Below are 26442 nucleotides of genomic sequence, written 5' to 3' on the forward strand. Positions count from 1 at the left end.
TTGCTTGGGGCGGGGTAGTTTCCTGTTCTCATAATTTTCCTATCTCATATGTCAGGTTTCAGCTGTTTCATGGACATAGATCTCTTTATACATCCAGACTTGAGGATTTTCAAGGAGGAAGCACAGAACAGCAGAATGAGCAGTAGACCCGGAGTCAGGAGAGCCGTGGCTCTGGACAACCCAGCTGTCTCTGGCTGGGCCTCAGTTTCTTGATCTGTAAATCTTGCCTTCAGGTTGTATGGTCTCAGGTACCTCTGAGCCCTACTGGTCCATGCATGCATCTAATCTCATAAATTATTAACTTGCTTTGTGACCCTGGGCAATTCACTTCACTTCTCTGCATCTGTAAAATGGGGGTGTTCAACAGTTATTGTACATCTCTCCAGGGTAGCTCTGAAAACCAAGACCAACAAACGTCATATAGAAAGGGGTCTTGACTATAATATGGTTATCAGTGTTTATAGGGAAAAAAGGCATAGGGAGATAACATGAGTACATATTCTGTAGAGTTGAGTATCATAGGAGTTAATAACATGCCCTTTATAACAGTTTCTGGCACAGAGTGCATGTCCAGTGACCACAAGCTATTTTAAATGATAGCAGTTTGTTGATATTTTACAAATGTACAAGATTATATTTCTCCATACTGCACATAGATAATGTATTCAAAAATGTATTCACCAAGAGAATAAGAGCACTTCTCTGTTCCACATACAGGCACACCTAGTTTTATTGTGCTTCTCTCTATTGTGCATCACAGATATTACACTTTTCACAAATCAAAACCTGCACACAGCAAGTTATTGGCACCATTTTGCATTTGCCAACAGCATTTGCTCACTCTGTATCTTTGTGCCACATTTTGGTAATGCTCATAGTATTTCAAACTTTTTCATTCTTATTATATTGGTTTTGGTGATCTGTGGCAAGTGATCTTCAATGGTACTACAATTTGCTGAAGGTTCACATAATGATGAGCATTTTTAGCAAAAAAGTATTTTTAATTAAAGTATATACATTTTTTAGGCATTATGCTATTTACATTTCATAGACTACAACGCAGTGTAAATGTAACTTTTATATGCACTGGCAAACAAGAAATTCATGTGACTTTCTTTTTTTTTTTTTTTCATGTGACTTTCTTGATCGTGATGTTCACTTTATTGCAGTAATGTGGAAACAAATACAATATTTTGGAGATATGCCTATAGTTGATTGCAAAAGCCATTACCCTAAGGTCTTATCATAGACTTACAATCATATGTTCAAGTGGGACCATCCTTATCTTGGCTTAGGCCTGACCCCAAGAAAATAAGTATCTACATTCCAACCTGAAGGCCCAAAGCCAAGGTGGGTGCAACTGTTTTGTGGCCCTTGATTGATCAACCAACTACAGACTATGAATGAGGTTGGAGAGCACAAAGAGGTGGGACTTAGGGAGTGGATTTCTTTGAAAAGAGTTACACAGAGAGTCCCATGGGTGAGGGCCAAGCCTCGAGTAAACAGTTGCAATAGGATCCCTTGCTGACCTGCACAGGTATACTCTAGAGCAAAAGTTCTCAACCAGGGGTGACCTCAGTTCAGTGTGGAATAGGGAGGCCCCTGGCCCCAAATGGGTAGAGGTCACAGATGCTCCTAAACATGCTACAGTGTACAAGACAGACCCCTGCAACAAAGAATTATCAATAGTGCCCAGGTTGAGAAAACATGACCAAAGCTTAGGGAACATCATGCGCTGGTGTCTGACCTGTGCATAAAATACCTGAGATGTGAAAAAACTGCTGGTTGCCTTGATGCACAGAAAGGAGATGCTGCAACGTTGGGAAAAAAAAAAAAAACATATATCTGGCTGCGTGGACAAAGGGTGCCTGTGCGTTCCACATGGCCAGATGTGGACCAAGGCAAGGACAGCCCACCTGGGGTTACTTTAGAAGCTGTCGAAGGGAATCATCCAGAAGGGTGAAGAGACCCCACCCACAAGATCACTCCAGTGAAAGAGTTGAGGGAAGAGGACAGATGAGCTGTCTCTGAAGAACCAAGGAAGTGTTCCATGAAGGAAAAGTTGGTTTTAATCCTTGTTGGGCACCATTGGCAGACTCAAGCCAGCTGTGACTGTTACTGTCAAGTGAGATCCCTCACCTCTCCTCCTGCTGACCCCTGAACTCCCACACACAAAACATTAATGGGTCAGAAAGTCTAGCTAGCACTCTGGAAGAACAGTGCTTGAAGAACAGAAGAGAAATATAAGAGAAGCCAAGCACACCCCCTTCCGTGGCAGGCAGTCCACCCACGAATGGCCCAAGCTGATGAAGAAGAGCAGGTTTAACTTTCAAATATGTACAATTACTTGGATGTATATATCTTAATTACTAAAATGAAACATATTGGGGGCTTAAAGTGACTTAGACATTTGCTTATTTTGAACCAATAAAACACCATCATTTCTACCAAAAATGTTCATCCAAAGGGCAGAAACAAAAATAAGCACCGTGGAAAGGCTTTAAACTGGTGAGGAAGGAAGAAATTTGGTTTTGGATCAGCCCATCCCTCAGCATGGTCATTACTTGTGCTTTCTTTATTTTTATCCCTTATGAAGGGGAAGGTTTTCGGTGTAAACAACAAAGCAGGTGCACAGACAGACAAATGACCGTGAGCAGGAACGTCAGTGTTGAAAGCCTAAACTTTGGTCTTTAACCAAACAGGACAAGCTACACATTCTAAGAGAAGCCACGCCATGGAAGAAAGGGGTACACAATTTCCTATGCGAGGATACCAGCCTGCTCATCCTTAAGCCTCTCTTTCTGCTAAGGTGAGAGAAGGAAAACCAACCTAGACAGACCATGAGCTTAGCAGTGACACAGTGACAATATGTGCTCCATTACCTGTCGGGGCCTTGGTGTCGGCCTTCCTGCTCTCCCGGTCCCCCTTCTGCGCCCACACGTGGACCGTGTACTCCACGCCCGGCCTCAGGCCCGTCAGGACGGTGCTGCTCTGCTCCTTCCCCACCGGAACCTCCCTGGTGTCTCCGTCAGCAGAGGTGTAGCTCACCAGGTACCTGTCGATGACGGCCTGCACCGGGGCCCAGGAGACGGTGGCCGTGTTCTCCGTCACCTGCTCGGTCACCAGGTTCTGGGGGCTGTCGATTTCTTTAAGAAAACATTTGGGAAAGACTAAGCCTTGAAGCAACATAAGAGATACCCATCACCCCATCACAGAGATTTTTATCTCCTAGAGCCCTCTTAGCACAAGACAATGGCTTTCCCATCCCAGATTCCCTGGTGGGAGTCAAGGGAGAAAGTAACCCCTGGTTCTCCACATCAAAGGACTCCTCATTATAAAGCTGACATACTTCCTTAGCTTCCAACTCTCTAAAATGTGGGAGGAACAATGTCTTCTTTAGCAACATTATGGCACATCAAAACAATCCATCATTAGAAGATAGAATGGTAGAAATAAATGAATCAGAGAGGATAAAAGAAAAACGAATTAAAAGAAATGAGGACAATCTCAGAGACCTCCAGGACAATATTAAATGCTACAACATTCGAATCATAGGGGTTCCAGAAGAAGACAAAAAGAAAGACCATGAGAAAATACTTGAGGAGATAATAGTTGAAAACTTCCCTAAAATGGGGAAGGAAATAATCACCCAAGTCCAAGAAACCCAGAGAGTCCCAAACAGGATAAACCCAAGGAGAAACACCCCAAGACACATATTAATCAAATTAACAAAGATCAAACACAAAGAACAAATATTAAAAGCAGCAAGGGAAAAACAACAAATAACACACAAGGGAATTCCCATAAGGATAACAGCTGATCTTTCAATAGAAACTCTTCAAGCCAGGAGGGAATGGCAAGACATACTTAAAATGATGAAAGAAAATAACCTACAGCCCAGATTATTGTACCCAGCAAGGATCTCATTCAAGTATGAAGGAGAAATCAAAGCTTTTCAGATAAGCAAAAGCTGAGAGAATTCTGCACCACCAAACCAGCTCTCCAACAAATACTAAAGGATATTCTCTAGACAGGAAACACAAAAATGGTGTATAAACTCAGAACCCAAAACAATAAAGTAAATGGCAACGGGATCATACTTATTAGTAATTACCTTAAATGTAAATGGGTTGAATGCCCCAACCAAAAGACAAAGACTGGCTGAATGGATACAAAAACAAGACCCCTACATATGTTGTCTACAAGAGACCCACCTCAAAACAGGGGACACATACAGACTGAAAGTGAAGGGCTGGAAAAAGATTTTCCATGCAAATTGGGACCAAAAGAAAGCAGGAGTCACAATACTCGTATCAGATAAATTAGACTTTAAAACAAAGGCTGTGAAAAGAGACAAAGAAGGTCACTACATAATGATCAAAGGATCAATCCAAGAAGAAGATATAACAATTATAAATATATATCCACCCAACATGGGAGCACCATGAGTATGTAAGACAAATCCTAACAAGTATGAAAGGAGAAATTAACAATAACACAATAATAGTGGGAGACTTTAATACCCCACTCACACTTATGGATAGATCAACTAAACAGAAAATTAACAAGGAAAAAAAAAAAAACATGTATCTATAAAGCTCACTAAAGCAAAGCACAGTAAAATGAGGTATGGCAATAAAAGGCGTTAAATTTATCAAATAAAAAAAAATAATAAAGTGCTGAAAAAAAAAAAAAAAAAACAATCCATCAAGTACCTGGCATGATTTTGGGGTATCTAATTTACCATTCTATCAGGGGCTACTTCCCAAGCAATCGTTATAGAAGTACTATCATAATCATTGCAATGACCAGATCCTATCAGTATCTTGACTGAGTCTGCTAAAATCACAGCCACTGCACAGCTTTCCTTCTGTCTTCTAGTCAGCTGAGTGGCTCCACGAGTAGCTGTCACCGTCAGGAAGGGCAGCATGATGAGATCACCACTACAACTCACTGTCTCCTTTGAGCTTTCAGTCTCTGCTTTGTAAAGTCTCTCAACTCAAGACACATCTTTTGTCACCATGCACACCCAAATCCACACCCTCAAACTTCAATCCCCATTGACCATCTTTCTCTTGTTACCTGTCGGGGCCTTGGTGTCGGCCTTCCTGCTCTCCCGGTCCCCCTTCTGCGCCCACACGTTGACCGTGTACTCCACACCCGGCCTCAGGCCCGTCAGGACGGTGCTGCTCTGCTCCTTCCCCACCGGAACCTCCCTGGTGTCTCCGTCAGCAGAGGTGTAGCGCACCAGGTACCTGTCGATGACGGCCTGCACCGGGTCCCAGGAGACGGTGGCTGTGTTCTCCGTCACCTGCTCGGTCACCAGGTTCTGAGGGCTGTCAATTTCTTTAAGAGATAAAAAAGTGTACCATTTGCCAACTCACTAATTTGTGAAAGGCCAGCACACAAACAACCAAAATGATGACCTCAACAAATTTCAGAGTGTGTTATATGCCAATAGTTGGGATAACTTATGGGTTTAATTAAGCAAGTGGTCTGAAATTTCCAAGAATGAGCCATTTGCATTTAATGAAAAGTAAGGTTTACAGACAAAGCCTATATTGAGTCTCAACTCTATAAACTTTTCTCTACAAGTTACCTTTGAATAAAAAGAATTTGTCTTCATATACACATTTCTCCATTACCCTGGATTTACATAATGTACTCTTTTAGTTCCTGACTCCTTATACTGGAAAGCAGTTACACTTCAATAAATCTTTGCATCAGATCTAATATTTTCTTTTGGAAGAAAAATATCCAATAAGTAGAAGCTGTCAGTTCTTTCCATATAAAACATTATGTCTGAGGCCAGAGAACTGGGAGACTTTTAAAGTATTTGATGTCTAGGTGGATAAAAATAATCCTACTTGTCTGAGTTTCTATGCAGTTGAAACCTGGGTTCCACTATATCCTGGTTGCCAACTTAGAACAAACTATACAACTTAAGTCTTGGTCTCCTTGTCTCTACAAAGAAGGAAATATCAGTACCTACCTCTGTTTATGATGAATGGTAAATGAGATATTGCATAGTAAATCTTAAATATGAGCTCTTTGCTATTACGAATGTCACTTAAGGTATGAAATATCACTTTGTCCTCAAAACGTAAACCCTTAAAAGGTCAATAATCTAAGGAATCAGGTGTAATGATTAGCATGCCTTTACTCTCCTGTTTCAAAAACCACCTCTGAAAGGATGAGCTTTCTATGACAACAGCTTTATTTCAGACCTCTACACCATAACTTGCCAGTGTGGCCAGGCCAGCTCAGTGGGATACACAGACAAGGGAGAACATGCCAGAAGGAGCACAGGAGCTCGGAATGTACCACCAACAGCTGACATGAAAGGACAATTTATCCTGGGATTCGGAGCTGGCTTCTCCGTCCCAGCTTCATCTTTCCACACTCCACCCCTCTCACTCACCCACCCACCATAAATACCACTAAAGATAACATTACCAAGATAAGCTGATGTTAAGCCATGAAAACCAGCCTGTCATATTCCCACACCTTGGCTGTCCAGCCGCTCAGTCGTGTCTGGCTCTTTGAGACCCCATGGGTTGCAGCACGCCAGGCCTCCCTGTCCTTCTTTGCATGGGCTGCTCCCACTGCCAACAGCCGCCCATCCTTCTAGACTCTTCAGGCGTCACCTCCGCCTGTGGGCTGCCATGACCGCTCTCACCCCTACCTTTTTTCAGACTCCCATAGTTCCAGGGTTATGCTAACACAACGTAAGTCACTGCACTTTATCTTTTTCACTTGTCTTCTCCTCCCAGAGGACTGTGAGCAACGTATGAGCGCAAACCGTGTCTTCTACCTCTGTACCCCCAGAGCCCGGCTCCGTGCCTGACACGCCCGGCAGCACCGCACCAGTAGCTCCTCTAATCCGTGGTACTTATTCACACCGCCCTCATCTGTGAGCAGGGAAACCTCTTCTTTATTACAACTTTCGCTGTCTTAAAAAGGTTGACCCAGGGACTTCCCCGGTGGTCCGGTGGTTAAGAATCCACCCGCCAATGCAGGGGACATGGGTTCAGCCCTTGGTCCGGGAAGCTCCCACATGCTACAGGGAAATGAAGCCTGTGCACCACAACAACTTGAGCCCACGAGCCGAGAGCCTGTGCTGCTCAACCAGAGAGGCCACCTCAACGAAGAGCCCGTGCACCACAGCTAGGGCAGCCCCACTGGCGCCTCTCGCCACAACTAGGGAAAACCCGTGCACAGCAACGAAGATCCAGCACTGTCAACATAAATAATAAACAAATGTTTTCTTAAAAGGTTGACCCACGTGTTCTATTCACAACACCCAAAATCTTGGTAAATGGAAGGCCACGTGTAATATAACCCGGGATCTGGTAATCTACGGTCAGTCCATTGGCCAAATCTGACCCACTGCCTGATTACATAAATCAAGTGTTATTAGAACACAGTCATGCCAGTTCATTTACATACTGTCTATGGCTGTTTTCTCATTTCAGTGGCAGAGTGGAGTAGACCACCAGAGACTGTGTGGTCCCCAAAGCTGAAAATATTTACTCTCTGGCCTTCTGTAGAAGGTTTTCTGACCCTGACTTTAAACAAATCTAGATCTCACCACCCTTACTGCCAACTGCCTCTTCCCCTGGAGGAGACAAAGACCACGTGGCCTCAGGAGGCTATGGACCGTGAAATGCTTCCAGGTCAAATGCGGATTAACATTTCTGTGCACTGAATGTTTGTGTCTTTTCAAAATGTATATGTCGAAGATCTAACCCCTCATTTGATGGTATTTGGAGGAGGGACCCTTGGGAGGGAATGAGCTTTAGATGAGATCATAAGGATGGGGCTCCCATGGTGGGATTAATGTCTCTCTGAGAAAAAGAGGAGACCAGAACCTCCTCCTCTCCAGCATGTAAAGAAGAAGGAAGCATCTGTAAGTCGAGAAGAGGGCCTTCACCAATAAATGAATCAACTGGCATCCAGATCATGGGAATTTCCAGGCTCCAGAACTGCAGGAAATAAGGTTCTGTTGTTTAAGCCAACCAGCCCATGGTGTTTTGCTATAGCAGCCCAAGCAGACTAAGACACATTTCAAGAAATAAGCACGACTATGATTTATGTAGCACTCTCTATGTCAGGTAGGGGCTTCCCTTGTAGTTCAGTTGGTAAAGAATCTGCCTGCAATGCAGGAGACCTGGGTTCAATTCCTAGGTCTGGAGAAGGAAATGGCAACCCATTCCATTATTCTGGACTGGAGAATCCCATGGACAGAAGAGCCTGGAGGGTTACAGTCCATACAGCCCCAGGGTTGGATACAACTTAGCAACTAAACCACCACCACCTCTATGTCAGGTACTTACATGGATTAATAATTCACGTAATCCTGACACTAACCCAGTGATGTTGAGAGTCACATGCCCCATCTAATAGACAGGAATTTGAGGAATGGAAGTGAAATAAGTTGCCCCAAATCTCTCGGCTAATAAATGGTAGAGCTGAGATTAAAACTTGGACAGTCAAGCTTCTGAAACCGTATTGCTAATTGATTATCAGCTTTTCTGAGCATCTTGACACTAAGAGACTGTCCAAAACAGAAGTCTATCAATAGGTGAATACTTTTCTAGGATTCCTGTCACGTGTGTGGGACGTCGTGGATTCCAGGATTAGGCTTTCTGAATTCAAAGTTGGTGCCAGAGGAGGGTTTAAGCAGAAGGAATGTCTGGGATATACATTCCCATGCAGCCTCAGGACACCTGCAGGCCCCAGCCAAGCAGAATGATGGGATGGAGTGAGGGAGCCCTTACAGTTTCGGAAAGCATAAAGTTAGAATTGGTACACTTGGTAAATGTTGACTCAGGAGGCAAACCATTTTCATGGTCTGAAAGACAGCTCCAGATTACACACACAGTGCCTGTGCCATCACTGCAAGCTGAGATAAGCATTCAAATTCACTGTCAGCCAAATGTTTTGAGTTTTCACATCCAAAAAAAAAATGAAAATTAGAAAGTGTTCCTCTGCTCTGAGGGAGTCGCATGTGGAATTTCAACCCACGTAAGTATGACCTTCTGATTCAAATTAAAAGGGTGACCTCTTTTGCTTGAGGTTAAAAAGGAGACAAATTCATAATTAAGAAATTTAAAATTGCTTTGGCAACCCCCTGCCCCTGCAAACAAAAGAGCTGGTGCTAGGTGGGATTCGGTCTCCTAATTCAAGAATCAATCTTCTCCCTGCCGTGAGGAAGTCTGTTTATTTAGAGATGGGAGAGAATAAGAATAAGAGACGACTCCCCTTCTCCTGTTACCTGTGAGGGCCGTGGTGTCCACCTTCTTGCTCCCCTGGTTGCCCCTCTCAGCCCACACGTAGACTTCATAGGCCTCCCCCGGCCTCAGGCCTGTCAGGACAGTGCTGTTCTGCTCCCTGGGCACCGCCGTGTCCTTGGTCTCCCCGTCAGCGGAGATGTAGCGCACCATGTACTTATCGATGACCGCCCGGACTGGGTACCAGGAGACCGCCACTGTGTCTTCAGTCACTCGGTCGGTGACCACATTGGTTGGACTATCAATTTCTTCATAAACATAACACAAGAAAGAAAAATTAGAGAAGACTTTTGGCTGGTCAAGGTTACAAATGTTTCAAGATTGCATTCGTCTGGATGACCTGGTTCCATAGTCTGTGCAATGCAAGACTCTCTGTCATCTATGACAGGGAACAACTGGCCTCTGCTTGAACCCTAAGCTGAGAAAAGTCTTCCTGATGGATGTCCATTTTCAGACCACTGAACACATTAGAGAAAGCTCTTCCAAATGTGGCCACTTGAAGTGGCTGCTCCTTCAAGGATGTCTACCCTTGGTATGCATGGAGAATACATCTAATTCCTCTTCCCAGAGACCATTCAGCAGGTGGATGGTCTCTTCCTATACTGTGCTGTACTTAGTCACTCAGTCATATCCGACTCTTTGTGACCCCATAGACTGTAGCCCGCCAGGCTCCTCTATCCATGGGGATTCTCCAGGCAAGAATACTGGAGTGGGTTGCCATGCCCTCCTCCAGGGGATCTTCCCAACTCAGGGTCTCCAGCATTGTAGGTGGATTCTTTACCATCTGAGTCACCAGGGAGGCCTGGTCTCTTCCTACTTCTCCCCTAATCAAAACAGCTTCACCTCTCTAATTTATGCACTTGCAAATTAAAATCTATTATATTGTATTATAAACTTATATTACCAACTTCCCACTTAGTTTCTAGAATTGGCATTTACATCTAGACGTGTTCTTGTCTTTCCCTTTTCATAGAAAAATTCCCAGAACTCAGTCCATTCGTTCAACAATTCACTGAGCATCCATTCCATGCCATGGAGTGTAATGGCTCTCAGGAATCACCAATTAACAGGACAGTCAAAAATCCCTCTTCATGTAGACTTCATATTCTAGAAGGACTAACCCAGAACAAAATGTCACAGACACGTTACCCCTCAATAACAGCCTCAGCCCAGAGCCTCAGAAAATCCCAGTTACCCCAGGGGTTTTCAACCTTTGTCAACCAAGGACACCTACTAAGTACCACCACCAGAGGGTCTACTTCAGAAGGTCTGAGATATGCCCTGACATCTCTATTTAAAAAACAGATACACAAAACTGCACAGGTGATTCTGATGTCCATCAAAGGTTGAGGATCTCCACATTAAACCACATCTTCCCAATTTTTGCATATCATACATGTCCTGGACCCACCACTTATCCTCATTATATTTTATCTTGCAGATTCCATTTATAATGTAGTCTTTCATCCAAGATGCCCACTTTCCTTTCCAGGTTCTTACCATTTGCAAACTTAATAAGTGATTCATCTGAGTGCACCCATCAAGGTCACTGATAAAGATGCTTGCCCCAAGACCCCGCCTTACATATAGACTGGTATCCTTCTGGGTACACACAGAAAGGAAATCTGAGCATTTTTCTTCTTCCTCATCCTGCTCTAGTTCTCTTGGCCAAGGATTTTCCAGCAGAGAAGTTACAACTTTACATAGCTATGTTCTCTGACACCAGTGCACTTTTCTTGAGCACAGCGGCTGTGTTTTGTGTGCAAGGAAATGAAAGACGTTCTATCACCTCAGACAGTGCATATTTTAGTTAATAAATCAACTGCCATTTATTGACCACATACTAAGTGTCAGGTGCTTTTAATTCATGACTTTATCAGACCTCATAGTAACAACATAAGGCATTCGCCAGGTCCTCCATGTACTAGTTTGCAAAATTAATAATGGTTACCATTTTGAGATCACTAATTATATGCAAGACTCAGAGAGATTAGATAAATTGCCCAAACTACACAGACAGTAAATGGTAGATCCTGATTCCTTCTTTAAACAATCATTGAGTGTCTACTTGGAGCCAGAGACTCAGCAGTGGTATGAGTTAAATTGTGTCCCCTTACCAAAAAGATAAATCTAAGTACTAAACCCCAGCACCTCAAAATGTGACTTCATTTGGAGGTCTAGAGATATAGGGTTAAAATGAGGTCTTCATGGTGGTGGAACCGATCCTTACAAAAGGGGGAAATTTGGACACAGACACATTCAAATGGAAGACAAGATGAAGACACTCAAGGAGGAGACAGGCATGTGAACAGGCACCCCAGTGTTCACTGCAGCACTGTTCACAAGAGCCAAGACACGGAAGCAGCCTAAAGGTCCATCAACGGAGGAACAGGTAGAGAAGATATATATTAGTATGTATCCATATACACACACACAATGGAACACTACTCAGCCAGTAAAAAGAATGAAATAATGCTATTTGCAGCAACATGGCTGAACCTAGAGAATGACTTCTCAGTAAGTCAGAGAAAGAGAAACATCATATGATATCCCTTATATAATGGAATCCTAAAAAGCCATGATACAAATGAACTTATTTACAAAACAAAAACAGATTCCCAGACTTAGAGAGCAAACTTACGGTTGCCAGAGGGAAGGATGGGGGGAAGGAATAGTTAGGGAGTTTGGGATGGACATGTACACACGGCTATATCTAAAATGGATGACCAACAAGGACCTACTGTATAGCACAGGGAACTCTGCTCAATGTTATATGGCAGCCTGAATGGGAAGAGAGTTCGGGGGAGAATGGATACATGTATGTGTATGGCTGAGTCCCCCTGTTGTCCACCTGAAACTATCACAATATTGTTGATAGACTGTACTCCAATACAAACAAAAAAGTTAAAAAAAAAAAAACAAAACACAAAGATTGCCAACAAACCCCAGAGGCTGGAAGGGACAAGAAAGGATCCTCCCCTTGAGCTGTCGGAGAAAATGTGGCCCTGCTGACACCTTGATTTCAGACTTCCAGCCTCCACAACCAAGAGACACTCAATTTGTTTTAAGCCACTCAGGTTTTGGTACTTGGTTATAGCAGCCCTGGGAAACTAATATAAGCAATGAAGAGAATAAAGACCCTCAACCAGGGAGCTTACATTCTCTTGGAAGAGCCAAACAATAAACAAGTGGGGATAGTGTTAGGAAGCCCAATAGGGCAAGGTAAAGGAATTAGAAAGTGAGAGAAGAAAGACACTTGGGATTTTAGAAGGAAGGCCAGTGAGAAGGTAACATCTGAGCAAAGAGCAAAGTGGAATGAGGCATCGGGCCATGGACAATCTGGGAGACCTCACTTCAGGCAAAGATAGCTGCGAGCTCAAAGGCCCTGCTCCATGTATTCGGGGAACAGCAGTAGGCCAGGGCATCAGGACAGAGTAGGTGAGGGGGTTGAGTGGCTGAAAGTGAGGCTAAGGAGGCAAGGGGATGCCTTTGAAAGTCATTGTAACAACTTGGCTTTTGCACAGAATGAGATGAGAAGCTTCTAGGGGTGGCAGAGGGGGGCGGTGGCTCACAGAATAGTATGATCTGACATGTTATAAAAGGACCCCTCTGGCTGCTGGAGAGAGTACAGACTATCGCAGGTCAAGAGCGGAGTCCCCTAGGAGGCCGCTACAACAGTTAATGTGTGAGATGACAGAAACATGGACAATTGTGGCAGATGAAAGAGGACTGGGGAGACTGCAAAGACAGAGCTGCCAGAGTCCGCTCGGGAATTTGACATGACTATAATGACTTGTTGGTTTGGGTCTTGAGCAATTTGCAGAAAGTGGCGACATTTACAGAGATGGGGAGATCTTTGGTACTGGTATTACAACAAATGCTAAAGGAACTTCTCTAGGCAGGAAACACAAGAGATGGGGAGATATGAGGGAGGGTAGAGTCTCCAGAAGAGGCCGAGGAGAGGAATGGGACCAAAGGTTTGCTTTTGGACTTATTAACTGGGAACTAGTAGAGTCAAGATTTGAATCCAGTCCCATCTACCTAAGACTACAAATTTCCACCTTATACCACTACCATTGGCCTCTTCTTCTTCTTTTTTTAGTATTTATTTGTTTAGCTGCATCCAGCCTTAGTTGTAGCACACAGGAACTTCATTGTGTTACGCGGCATTTCAGGCAGACTCTCTAGTTGTGGCACGGGTTCAATCGTTGCACATGAAGGCTTAGTTGCTCCGAGGCAAGTGAAGTCTTAGTTCCCCCATCAGGGATTGAACCCATGTCCCTGGCACTGCAAGACCGATTCTTAACTGCTGGACCACCAGCGAAAGTCCCCCATCAGCCTCTTCTTACAGAACTATGACTACTACTAAGAATGCAAAAAAGGGTAAGTGTTAGTCTCTCAGTCGTGTCCAACTCTTTACAACCCCATGGACCATAGCCCACCAGGCTCCTCTGTCCTTGGGATTCTCCAGGCAAGAATACTGGAGTGGGTTGCCATTCCCTTCTCCAGGGGATCTTTCCAACCCAGGGATCAAACCTGGGTTTCCCATACTGCAGGCAGATTCTTTACCATCTGAGCCACCAGGGAGGCCCACTGCTAAAATGATAATAATCAGTTGCAAATAAAATAAAATATGATCTGAAAATTTCCTGTGACCTGAAATCCAGCAGCAGTGGTAGATTGGAACTTGGAGGGGCAACTAGAAGGAGGACATGGTCCCAGGCTGTCACCTCTGGGAGACTGGGGCTGGGTGTATCTCACACCCACTGGCAAAGTGGGTCTCTTGGGATGAAAGGGCAGTGCGTTCAGAACACAGACACAAGAAGAGCCTAGTCCTGGGCCTCCGGAGGCTCAAGCAGGCTCTACGAGGATGCTCAGGAGAAAGTGTGTACCCTGAGGGAGAGGGCTCCCTCCTCACCCCATTACCCCTTTCTGTGCAAAGCATGATTCTGCACATTCAGGGAGGATATGAAGAGAGCCTCCAATGGTGATATGTCACTTTGGGGAAATCAGTGCTAAACTGGGAGTGGGGACACTTTGGCAAAGTGAGGATGGGGAACACCCAGAGAGTCCTGCCTCTTGAAGTCCCTGGCCCCCATCCTCTCCCACATCTGTACAACCCCCAGGCCTCTCACCACCTCCCCCTGCCCCAGATCAGTACTTGTCACTATGGCTGCCAGGACCCTCAGCCCAGGCCCACGGCGTTGTAGGGTGAGGGCTGCCTGAGTGTGCAGCCCTGTCAAGATCCATCAAATCCACATGGCTAGATGGAGGAAGCCTTATGTTTTTATAATCAAGTTTGATAGAATAATATATGAAAGGCACCTGGCATGTAGTATGTGGTCAATCAATGGCACCTGGCTTTTTCAACACTATAGTTTTATAAGTCATTCGCAAAAAGTGAGCTTATGTAACACACCTCTTCTTAGAGAAGAAAAAGCACATAAGGAATGAGCATGAGACAAAGGGCTACCTATAGGATTACACACCAATTTAGCTCTGTGGCAGCCACTACAATACTCTAATATCTGGGAAACAGAGATCAGAAAGATTAGAGAATGACCCTCAAAGAAGAAACTGAATGTTTCCATATATCCCCTCGTTTGTGGATTTCCTTTCTATCTAGACAACCACAGAGCATCAAGGAGGTTCTCGCTAGTTTACTATTTTATACACAGTTGTGTATATTATATATGTCAACCCCAATCTCCCAATTCATCCCACCTCCTCTTTCCCTGCTTGGCGTCCATACACTTTTTCTCAACGACTGTGTCTCTATTTCTGCTTTGCAAATAGGTTCATCTGTACCATTTTGCATATATATAACTGATTCACTTTGCTATACAGCAGAAACTAATACAACATTGTAAAGCAACTATACTCTGATAAAATGTTTTTAACATAAACAGTAATGAGGGCAGGCTTGCCTTTACATATAATAAAATTATGGTAAGTCCAAAAAAACAAAAAAAGAAAGATGAAGGAAATCTTCTTCTAAAAAAAAAGAAAGAAAAAGAAACTGAATATTGTCTTTCCATCACTGCCTGTGGATTAAGGACAGTCCTAAAGAGACGTGTTAGACTGCATCTGTCCCACTTGGATGAACAGGGCTAAGCTACCACCAAGGATTATGGGAACCAATCCAGGGAAGTACAGATTTCTGGCACAAGGCCTGATTTTGACACACAGCCCTGAGGCTCCTCCTCCTCCCCACAACAGTCCCAGCACCCCCAGGAACAGAGAAGAACCAGGAAAAAGCCATCTCGGCTATGAAGAGTGAGAAGGTAGGAGGCAAAATAGAATCAAAGCATGTCAGAGTTACAGAGACCTCACTCAGAGAGGACATGTGACTTCTCCAAACTCATAAAGCCAATGAGAGGCCGGGCTAGCCTGGAACTCGGGACTCCCCGCCCCCTTTCTCTCAACTCCCTAAAAACAGCAACAACAACTTAAGTGTTTAAGAGGCTCTTTAATGAGCTGCTCCTCTCCTTGATAAATTTCAGGATGGGAATCGGATGCCAAGATACAGATGTAGGAGGAAAGCCTCAGTGATAGGACCCCCCACAATGCACTACATCACTGGAAGGAGCCAGCTTACCAGGACCAAGACCTCCCTCTCTGCCAAGAATGAATATGGGGGTCATAAACAGTCTTTTCCATGGAACAAAGCCTTTTAGTAGCCTGCTGCAGCTGGCCAAATCTGAGATGAATCACAGCCGTGGCTCAACTGGGAGATGGGCCCTCCTGCCCTGGCCCCAGCTTCCTCCTCAGGCTGCAATCTCCCACCTGCTGGACACTAGCAGCCCTGGTGGGAACTTTCTCGGGGCCATGGGAGGTGAGGGACATCTAAGACAAGAGTTATGAGGCTTGATAGGAGAGATTCACTTTTGAGTGCATGTATTAGGTGGCGCCAATGGTAAAGAACCTGCCTGCCAGTCCAGGAAACATTAGAGATGCGGGTTCGATTCCTAGGTCGAGAAGATCCCCTGGAGGAGGGCATGGCAACCCATTCCAGTATTCTTGCCTGGAGAACCCCATGGACAGAGGAGCTTGGCAGGCTGTGGTCCACAGGGTCGCAAAGAGTCGGACACGACTGAAGTGACTTAGCACACACACACTCAAATAAAGGTGAGCCCCATTTCAGAGAGATCTACAAAACTGGGGATACAGAAAAGGCTAGTGAGGAGTTCTAGCACGTAAGGACAGGTTTTTCTGCTTTATGACAAGATTCCCCCACACGGTTGGGTAGGGTTACAGCTGTCCTGGGTTTATGCAGACACCCTCAACAGCACGGGTCCACACTCCAACCCATGGCCACAGGCTTAGGGACAGCCTTCTCCATTCACAACAGCCACATGTGAGCCACCTAGCTGGCATGTGGAAAATGGCATAGTCAGGGCCTAAAATCTATGGAGACATGGGCTTGAGGGCAGGGACGGGGACAGGGCCTACACTACTGTTCTGAAGGTGAGTTCACTGAAGAGATATGTATAGTACCTCTTCAGTAGAGCTATAGTAGCTATGTTTTCTCAGGTCTCCTCCACTGCTGTTCATTGTGGCAATAAAATTATTCAAAAGATATCATATGTAGAGAATGTGCTCACAGAGATCAATCCATCTTCCTGCTGTCCTCGTCTAACTTTGCTTCTGGAAAGCAACTCTAAACTCAAATGTCATTCACTACTTTACTCTGAATCTCCTAAACTTTGTAGGCCTCAACAGTCTCATCTGTAAAATGGGAATAACAATGCTTGCAATGTTAGTAGAAGGACCAAAGATAATGTTCATGAAGCCTCTCGGTACCTAGAACACAGTGGGGCCTCAAAGGCTAGAGATTCTCATTATTTTTCAGCTACAAGGTGTAGGTGTGAGGTGGCTGTGAGAGACAGGAGTTCCGAATGATACGGGAGCTCATCTTGAAACAAAAAGGAGCTAGAGAAGGAAAGTTTTAGGGGCTGGGCCATTTCAAATGAAGCACTGTGTTTGGGAAGCAATGACAAGTGAAAAGGATAGTAAGAGTTGCCAAAACTTATTTCAGAGCATAGTCTCAGGGGAAAAGTTCTGAGAAAATTGTTAACAAGTGAATACGCTAGACCGTATGTTCTAATGTGCCTGGGAACACGTGAGATTATGAAAAAGCAAGGGGTCCTTTGTTTCAGACTCACTATGGAAAGGCATGAATTACAGACGTTATTACAAAATTATAAACATAAAAAAGTAAGAGAAGGAATTTGAAACTCATGCAGTCCAACTTTCTATGTTACAGATGGAGCGTCACCTCTCCTGGTCTGAGGGGCCTGCCTCTCTGGTCATCTGATGTGATGCAGTTGTGAGGGTCTGATGGGGAAGTTTGGGAACACTTCTCCCTGGAGACACTGGCCTGGCTGATGTGTGCTTCTCCAGAAGCTAACCTGGTCCTGAGGTTTTTAGAAGTGCTTTTCAGTGCACTTTGAGCATGTTAACAGGGTAAGATTTTTCAGTCAACACTTTCTCTTCCATGGTCTGAGTTCCGCTGAGTGATTCATTAAATGAAAAATATTTGAACTGTGCCAGCTCCACCCTGTACATGCATATGCCATTCTTATATTCCAGTGTGTTTTTCCATCGCACGGAATGCAAAACATCTGGAGAAAAGAGAGATTCTTCCCCTCCCTCTTAAATTAACTAACAGTCTAGCCAGGTGTGAGAGTGTTTCCTGACCTTAGAAATTATTGTGTCTTTTTTGGTCATGTTAATAAGGCACATAATACAAATTTATTTGCAATCCAATAAAATATCCCATTCTGCTTTTAGAATATAATAAGCAATAAAAATATTTCTTGAACACTCATGTTCTAGCTAGGATAATACACTTGAAAGTTTAATTGGCAATTCAAGGCCATTTGTAATTAAATGCTCTAGAAATCCAAGGGCAAAAATGGTTGCCATTTAACATGGTCCTAGAAGGCCTCAGTGGAGCGGCCAGTGTAGGGGCTGACCCTGGAGGGATGTGTGATGTTACTGCTGTGAGCCCTTGAAGGTCAGGGACCAGGGCTCGTCGTCTATATATCTAAAGGAACCATGTCTCTAGGACCCAATGATACTTGGCAATTAATGCTCGTTGAACTGACTTAATTGACAGCTAGAGATAACAGTAGAGAATTTTCCAGGCAGGGGTAACAACATGAACAAACCCACGAGGTAGAGAGAAGTCTTCTGTGTTAGGGAACCCCAAGAAGAGTCCAGTTGCAGGAAGGCTTCCTGGTGGGAAATTCTGGGCACGACAGTGGCCCAGGCTGGATGGGCCCACAAAAGCCAAGATAAAAGGACTCTATCTTACCCAAGACAATGAGAAGTCACAGAATTTTTTTAGTCAGGGAGTAAAGAGTATGAAAATTAACCAGAAATTCCCTGGTGGCTCAGACGATAGAGAATCTGCCTGCAGTGCCGGAGACCCAGGTTCAATCTCTGGGTCATGAAGATCCCTTGGAGAAGGGAAGGACAGCCCACTCCAGTATTCATGTCTGGAGAATTCCACGGACAGAGGAGCCTGGTGGGCTACAGTCCATGGGGTCACAAAAGACACGACTGAATGACAGAAACTTTCAATTTCACAATGAACAGGGAAATAAATGTAGGTGCCCTTTTAGTTTTGCGTTCACCAAAGTGGACATCCGGGGTTCCAGACCCAGCCCTGTCACTTCCAAGCTGGGCAATCTTAAGCTTAATTTCTCTAAGCCTCAGCTGTCTCATATGTGACTTAGAAATAATAATAAGACCTACCACACAGGATCATAATCAGAACTAAATGAGATAATTCATGAGCAGTGCATAGTTAGTATAATGCCTGGGGCATGGTAAGCTCTCAATTAATTCACAGCTAAAAAAAAATCCTCTAGAATCAAGGAAAGACCTGCCATTTTCCAGCTCACTGATGGTGATTCACTAGTCCACCGTTCATGCAGGCTGTACAGTATACACTGTATGGTTAAAAATTAATGTATATTTTATTCTTTATGATTGCCCAACTATATAATTCTTTCACATCCCAGCTATGCAATCTGTTAGGCAACTGAAACAGTGAATTCAATTCTTGCACCATCTCACTCTTATTCTCACCACCCCAACCAGCTACTGCCAGGACTGAATTGAAAAGAACTACAAAACTTTTCAAGAAAGTCTCCAATTCAAATATCCCTTCTTTGCCGGCTCCAAGGATTAGCCTTTACCCAGCGGCATCAAGCTCACAGCCTCCCAACGTGACTTGGCAGGAGCACAGAGTGTTTGCACGAGGCTCACAATTCAATACGGGCTCAAGCACTGTCTAAAAACTAAAAATTACATAGGACATCTTGCATATAAAACTACCATGATTTCAAATTCTTTTCTGATTAATAAATTACAAACTTACTGTCAAATATTACTGATTCAGAGCAACATTTGTCATCATATATTTTCTTAATCCACAGATGCTAAATCTATTGCTACTCCCCTGCGAAAGTCTTTAATATCTCTTGACATTTTAAAGCAAACTCCCTGAGTGTGTTTGTCATGAAAAAACACCGAAATGACAAGCAAAAAGTTATAAATCACCTGTCTTGGGTACTGTGGAGCCGTGTGCCTAAGTCCAAGATAATAAATGCCTTGGAAAGAAGTCAGTGATTGAAGCTATTAAAATAAGCAGAAAGGTGTTGGAAACGGCCTATCCCCTTGACTCCAAGAGCCAGGTGGAGATTTTCAACAGCAAGAAAAATGTGAGATAGAACAAGTTTGCTTCCCCTCTCCTGCCCCGCGCCCCTCCGCCAGAAATGTCAGTACACAGAGAGACTGGCTGTCTCTATACACAGAAGTATAGAGTTTTTATCCAAAGAGGAGTCAGCCAAGAATATAGCAGAATGAGAGCACAGGATGCATTCACAGTGCCTCCACGCGGTTCTTACCTGTCCTGCCATTCAGAAGAATCGGCTTGCCCTCGAGGTCTCCCCTCATGGGGATGACTGTGATCTTATATTCCGTCCCCGGCTGCAGACCTGGAAACAAGCAGCCAGTGCCGGGTTGAGAACGGGCTCTGGACCCTGGAGCCCCGGCACTGCTCTTCCGGGGATTCGGCAGGGCGAAGGGTGAGGCTGTGCGTCTCCCCTCAAGACTACAATCTACCTAAGGCAGCTAAAGAGCTGCAGGACCAGTGGAACACGAGGCATCACTGAGGAGCTTACGGGCCAGATGGATGAGATGAATCTGATGAGGCTCTGGTTTCTTCCTTGGGCCATTGAGCACACATTTCCCAACTGTATTTATAGCCCAAATGTTTTTCTGCTCCCGACAATCATTTTCCCTTAAAAGTTTCTTTCCTTCCTATTGTAATAATTCACTTAACTTCTTCCTCTTTATTTTCTTTTTGTCTTCACTCTACTTGGCCTTTTCTGTTTCTTTTTTGTTCTTAATTTTTGTTGTTTCTCTGTAGCCGCCACCTGAATGCTTGTTCCTTGTGGCACAAAAATTCAGACTTTGGTGACAAAATGCAGGCAAATGGTAGCATGTATGAGGCACAAAACATTGAGAACCCCAAGATGACCTCTCAAGACAGAAATCAGAGGGTGGAGGGCAGGACAAAGCCCCAGAGGAGGACATACCAAGGAGCTGGTAAACCTCAGGGCCCCTCACTTGCACCAGCCCCTTCCAAGGCCATGTGCGCGGGCATTCATGCTTATGTGTTACTTTTCTTAAAGAGGGTCCTGAAAACTGTGCAAGCCTCAGGTGCCACAAAACATTACCCAGCCCTGCGTGGCCCCGTTGTGTTTGCAGCCATCTGATTTCCAGTCTTCCAGTATTTGCTCAGTCACCTGGGATGAGGAATGCCCCACTCCTGGCCGCCTAGCTCAACTCCTTCCACATATGATGCTGAACAAACCAAGTTCAACCAATTTCTCAATGTCTCTCTCTCCCACACCACACACACACACACACACACACACACACACACTCCGTTCTTCCAAAAAGAAAGCCTGTCTGCCAACAAATCCCCTCTGAGACACAGAGGCTTCCAAGGGGTTAGCTGACTTGGAAGAACATTTCAGATGTGTAATCTGCGACCCGGGTGCTCCAAGATCCTGGAGTCAGCCCTGGGATGCTGGAGCAGAGTCTTCAGGCCCCTCAGAGTGGGCTCACCTCTGTGAGCTCCTGGAGTCAGGGTTCAGGTGATTCTCGAGGCCTCAGAATCCTCTGTGCACAGCGCTGCAGCTGCTGGTCCCCACTGCTCACACCGTCCCCACCTCAGCATCCACACCAAGCATCTCACATCCCCAGTGCTGGCTCTTACCCGTGATGTCGTATCGGCTCTTGGGGTCACCGCTCTTGGGCACGGTGACCTCGGCCACCTCCTGCCCTGTCAGGGGGCCATACTGCAACTTGTAGTAGTCCACCTCGGTCAGGGGGTTCTCCCATTCCACGTCAAGGGAGTTCTCAGTCTCATCCGTCACCCAGGCAGTGCCAGGCACAGCAAGATCTAGTGCAGGGGTCAGGGAGGGCAAGAGAAAGCGGTAAAGACCAGGGCCCCCTGTCTGTAACAGGCCGTTGGCTACCAGGTCAGCTCCCATTCTTGACACTCTGAATGGAGGCTGCAGCCCCAGGACATGTCCTTAAAATGTGTTCTAGAACTTCCAAAGCAGCACATAACTGTTGGTTTTCACACTGTCTATGGAGGACAGACTTTCTTCCAGGAAAACTTCTTCCCTATCCTAGCCCATCAGATGCCAAGCAACCCTCCCCGTCCACATTGCCATGGCCAAGCCCCGAACCTCAACTCCGAGGCCAGCTGTCAACATTCTCGGCGTTGGGGGCAGTCACACTGCTCTGAACCAAACATTCACTCTTTAGCTCTTCAGAGATGCAGCCCCATGACAAGACTCTCAAGGCCATGTAGAGTTTGGGAAATATATTTCAAATTTCTTGGAATGCAACACTGGTAATACAACCAGCTCCTTCCTTGTCTCCCAAATTACAGTTGCTTCCCCTTCCTCAAATTCTCCTGTAAGATTTACCCCTAGGCAAAACTGTAAAGTAGCAGAATTTTAGCTTGGTCCTTTGAAGGATTCTTCCTGCACCTTCTACCAAATTTTAGCACCTCTCCCAGATACCTGATATCCTCAGCAGCTCTACCAATTGATCCCGTGAAGGAAGAAAGTAACTGTGCATAGTTCTTCATGCCCTGCTGGCTCAGTCAGTAAAGAATCCGCCTGCAATGCAGGAGTTCGGTTGTTAAGTTGTGTCTGACTCTTTGCAACTCCATGGACTATAGCCCATCAGGCTCCTCTGTCCATGGGATTTTCCAGGCAAGAATACAGAGTGGATGGCCATTTCCTTCTCCAGTGCAATGCAGGAGACTGGAGTTCAATCCCTGGGTTGGGAAGATCCCCTGGAGAAGGAAATAGGACACCCACTCCAGTATTCTTGCCTGGGAAATTCCATGGACAGAGGAGCTAAGCAGGTTACAGTCCATGGGGTTGCAAGAGTTGGACACGACTGAGGAACTAAACCATACTACTGCCACACGAAGTATTAATGGCTAAATGTTCACCCATCCACTCAAAAGAAAATGAAAATATGATGCCTGTTACCAAGGAACGGATTGCTGGTGTGGCTCTGTGGGAAGGACTTTTGGGTGCTGGTGTTGGAGAGGGGTCTGGGGTCTCTGGGAGTGCTTTGAATTCCAATGGCCACATCCCAGGCCAGTGTCAGCTGGCCTGAAGTTTGGAACAGGAAAGCCAAGCCCTAGACTCTCAGCCTCACCCCTCTCCTCACCTCCTATGCCTTGGTTCTGAAGGTGTTCCCAGGAGGCTGACTAACCCCTTGTCAAGGACAAAGAACAGAGAATTTGTGCATCGGTCAAGGGGCAAAATCTCAAGGCCTGTGGCTCTAAGTGTTTCTGAATCTCTCTGTTACGGATAAAGAGCCTTTTCCCTGAAGCACTCCCTCTCAAGCTCTGCCTTTCACCTGCCAGCCTCCAGGTTCTTCCCTCAAAGATGGCAATTCTTTGAGGGAACAACAGATCAAGAGGTGAATAATGAAAAGACCCAAGGGTTACAGAAGGGGCACCACGTGGCTCACAAGTGAAAAAGCAGGAACTTCATGAAAGAGCGCAAGGTGAGCATGGGGATAAGTGTCTCTCAGGCTGAGGTTCCCCAGAGGAACAAACCAGAAAGGGTTTCACTTGAATTGGATTAGACGACTTTGCAGGATTAGTCGTCTTTGCAGGAGTTTACAAGTCCCCAGGGCAAGAGACCAGGAGGGGTTGCTAAGACTTTCAGAACTGTCAGAGCAGATGTCTCTGCTCTTCACTGAGAGACTGTGGGCACTGTCCTGGCTGAAGACAGGGGCAGTCAGACAAAAACAGAAAGAGAAAAGCAGCCCAACAGCAGGGGGCTGGCTTGACTCTCACAGGTGGGCCTCTGTGCTCTCCCATTGAACATACACAATTTCACAGGGACTTCCCTGGTGGTTCAGTGGGTAAAACTGCGCTCCCAATGCAGGGGCCCAGGTTCCATCCCTTGTCAGGAAACTAGATCCCACATGCATGCCACAACGAAGATCCTTTAGTGCCACAACCAAGACTGGGAGCAGCCTAAATAAATAAAATCCAGTTCACAGGACATCAGCAGCAGACAAAGTAAGACGAAACAAGACCATTCCAAGATCACGTCCACACATAGGCCAAACATGAACATTGTCCAAATCACAAAAATGACTAAACACCCTCCCTTCTGACTAATATGAGTGACTATTCCCCCTCCCTTTTTTTAAACCAATGACAGCTTTAGTCTCCCTCTAGTCTGCCCTCTTTCTAGATAAGATTCACGAAGATACCAATCACAGGATTATCCCCAGTTCATGACAATATGCAATCGAAAGTAAATCCCTGCTTCCCTAACCCTTCTCTCAGATCACCGAATACAAGCCCAAATCCTACCCCAGACCCCTCAAACGCTGTCTTCCTGAGACACCCACGGTCCCTCGTTGTGTGCACTTCTGTGAGGCAACAGTCAATAAACCCAACTTGTTCAACTACAGGGGTGTTCTGAGAGGTCTTTGGCTACAGGGCATTGACGATGGCAATCACAAACTGTCCTCCCAAAGAGGATAAGTCCTTCACGCTCTTTCAAACACTGAGCTACCCCTACCCTTTTCTATTCTTACCACCAAAATGGACAGGCAGCCAGATATTTCTGCAAAGACACTGCATTCCAAAGGCCCATCCACCTGGATCTCCCTGGACTTCCCTTGAGAGTTTAGGGAAAAATAGAGGCAGCTCATTTATCACACCTAGAACAGTGCCTTTTTGTTTTTTTCAAGTCATTCAGTCGTGTCCAACTCTTTGCAACCCCATGGACTATGGACCCTAGACTTCATGGAATTCTCCAGGCCAGAATACTGGAGTGGGTAGCCTTTCCCTTCTCCAGGGGATCTTCCCAAACCAGGGATCAAACGCAGGTCTCCCACATTGCAGGCAGATTCTTTACCAGTTGAGCCACAAGGGAAGCCCAGGACAGTGCCTGGCAATGTTCAAGTAAATGTTCAATAAAGTATGCTGAGAAAAGGAATGAATTTGAACCCTTGAAGATCTAGGCTGTCTCAGGTACTTTCATAGGAATGAATAATTTCTAAAGAATAAGCAGTGATGCTTGTCCTTACAAACATCTTGGTAGCATTTAGTGGTGCCCTAGAGATTCTGTCCCTTCAGATCCATCTGCCTTCCTGTTCTGTATCCCAGATTATGACCTCTATGAAATGTATTAGCTGGGTTCCCTGGCCCTCTGATTTCTGGTCATGTGCAGCCAGTGAGAGTCACCAGAAGACCAGAGGGCAGACAGAGAGTTTGGGCAACTGTTCTCCTTCACTGCCTCCTGATGAGGACACAGTGGACTACCTGTGTTCCTCTACCAAAGGCACTTCAACAGGCAGCCATCTCCTAAAGCTCTTTCTGGGTTCCAGTACCAACTTCCATCCCCTGTCCCTTCAGACTGGGGTGGATCCCCACTGACGCTAGTCCTGGAGTATTTCATCATCCAAACCCTACCTATACCTTTATAAATAACCTCTTCACTAAACTTTCTAAGCTGCCCCATTTGTTCCCTCTCTTTCCTGCTAAGATGAATCTAACTGATACAGGTGGCCTCAGCAGACCCCCAATCATACGAACTTGACCTTGTTCAGAGGCTCAGTGAGGGCATGAGGATGCAGGTGTCCTCCATGGCTGCTTGTACATGGGTGCCAGGGTAAGCAGAGAAGACTCTTGAGAGTCCCTTGGACAGCAAGGAGATCAGACCAGTCAATCCTAAAGGAAATCAATCCTGAATATTCGTTGGAAGGGCTGATGCTGAAGCTGAAGCTCCATTACTCTGGCCACCTGATATGAAAAGCTGACTCACTGGAAAAGACCCTGATGCTGGGAAAGATTGAGGGCAGGAGGAGAAGACGATGGCAGAGGATGAGATGGTTGGATGGCATCATCAAGTCAAGGGACATGAACTTGAGCAAACTCTGGTAGATGGTGAAGGACAGGGAAGCCTGGTGTGCTGCAGTCCATGGGGTTGCTAAGAGTCAGACTCAACTGAGCAACTGATGAATAACAATCTCAGGAAATGGAGAAGAGCCTGTAATTCCCAATCCAGCAGGCTCCATCACTGGCTTGGAGGAGCAGTGCGAGCGGAATAAGAATGGAGACTTTTCTTCAGAACCTAGGATTGCAGCAGCTGTGTTTTACAAACTCCAAACCAGAGTAATGGCCTGAGTAGTAGAAGGGTACTTGTGGGGACAATGGAAGAAGATGTATAGAGCAGGACCTCTCCTGGGAAACCTGGCTGCTTCCTCACCTGTGGTGGCCAGTAAATGCTGTGGGCTGCTGGAAATGTCTTTCTTCACGTTGCGCAGGGTCACAATGTACTTGGTTCCAGGCAGCAAACCAAGGATCTCGTAGCGGTGCTGCTCCTTGGGCACTTTGATCTGCTTCACAGAGAGCTCCTTCCCCAGTGGGTAGTAGCTGAGGAGGTAGTGGTCCACCTGGCTGGAGGGCTCCCAGCTCACCAGCAGGGAATCCTCCGTGCTCTTGAGCAGCTGCAGTCCCTGGGGGGCGACCACTGCACACAGAACAGGAACGGGGTGGAGACAGTGAGGG

General features: G+C 45.5%; 1 protein-coding gene across 2 annotated transcripts in view; it reads right to left on the reverse strand.

Moving 5' to 3' along the window:
- Nucleotides 1-26442, reverse strand: part of TNN (tenascin N) — a 73169-nt gene that overhangs the window by 31518 nt on the left and 15209 nt on the right. For both annotated transcript variants that reach the window (XM_070384893.1, XM_070384892.1), the window contains 6 exons: nt 26141-26404; nt 21592-21777; nt 20213-20302; nt 9278-9541; nt 5083-5346; nt 2883-3146 (listed from right to left, as the gene is read on the reverse strand). In XM_070384893.1, the coding sequence (XP_070240994.1) occupies nt 2883-3146; nt 5083-5346; nt 9278-9541; nt 20213-20302; nt 21592-21777; nt 26141-26404 (1332 nt within the window). The remainder of the gene's footprint in view (nt 1-2882; nt 3147-5082; nt 5347-9277; nt 9542-20212; nt 20303-21591; nt 21778-26140; nt 26405-26442) is intronic.

This window comes from Bos mutus, chromosome 16 (assembly GCF_027580195.1).
Source record: "Bos mutus isolate GX-2022 chromosome 16, NWIPB_WYAK_1.1, whole genome shotgun sequence".
Taxonomy (NCBI): Eukaryota; Metazoa; Chordata; class Mammalia; order Artiodactyla; family Bovidae; genus Bos; species Bos mutus.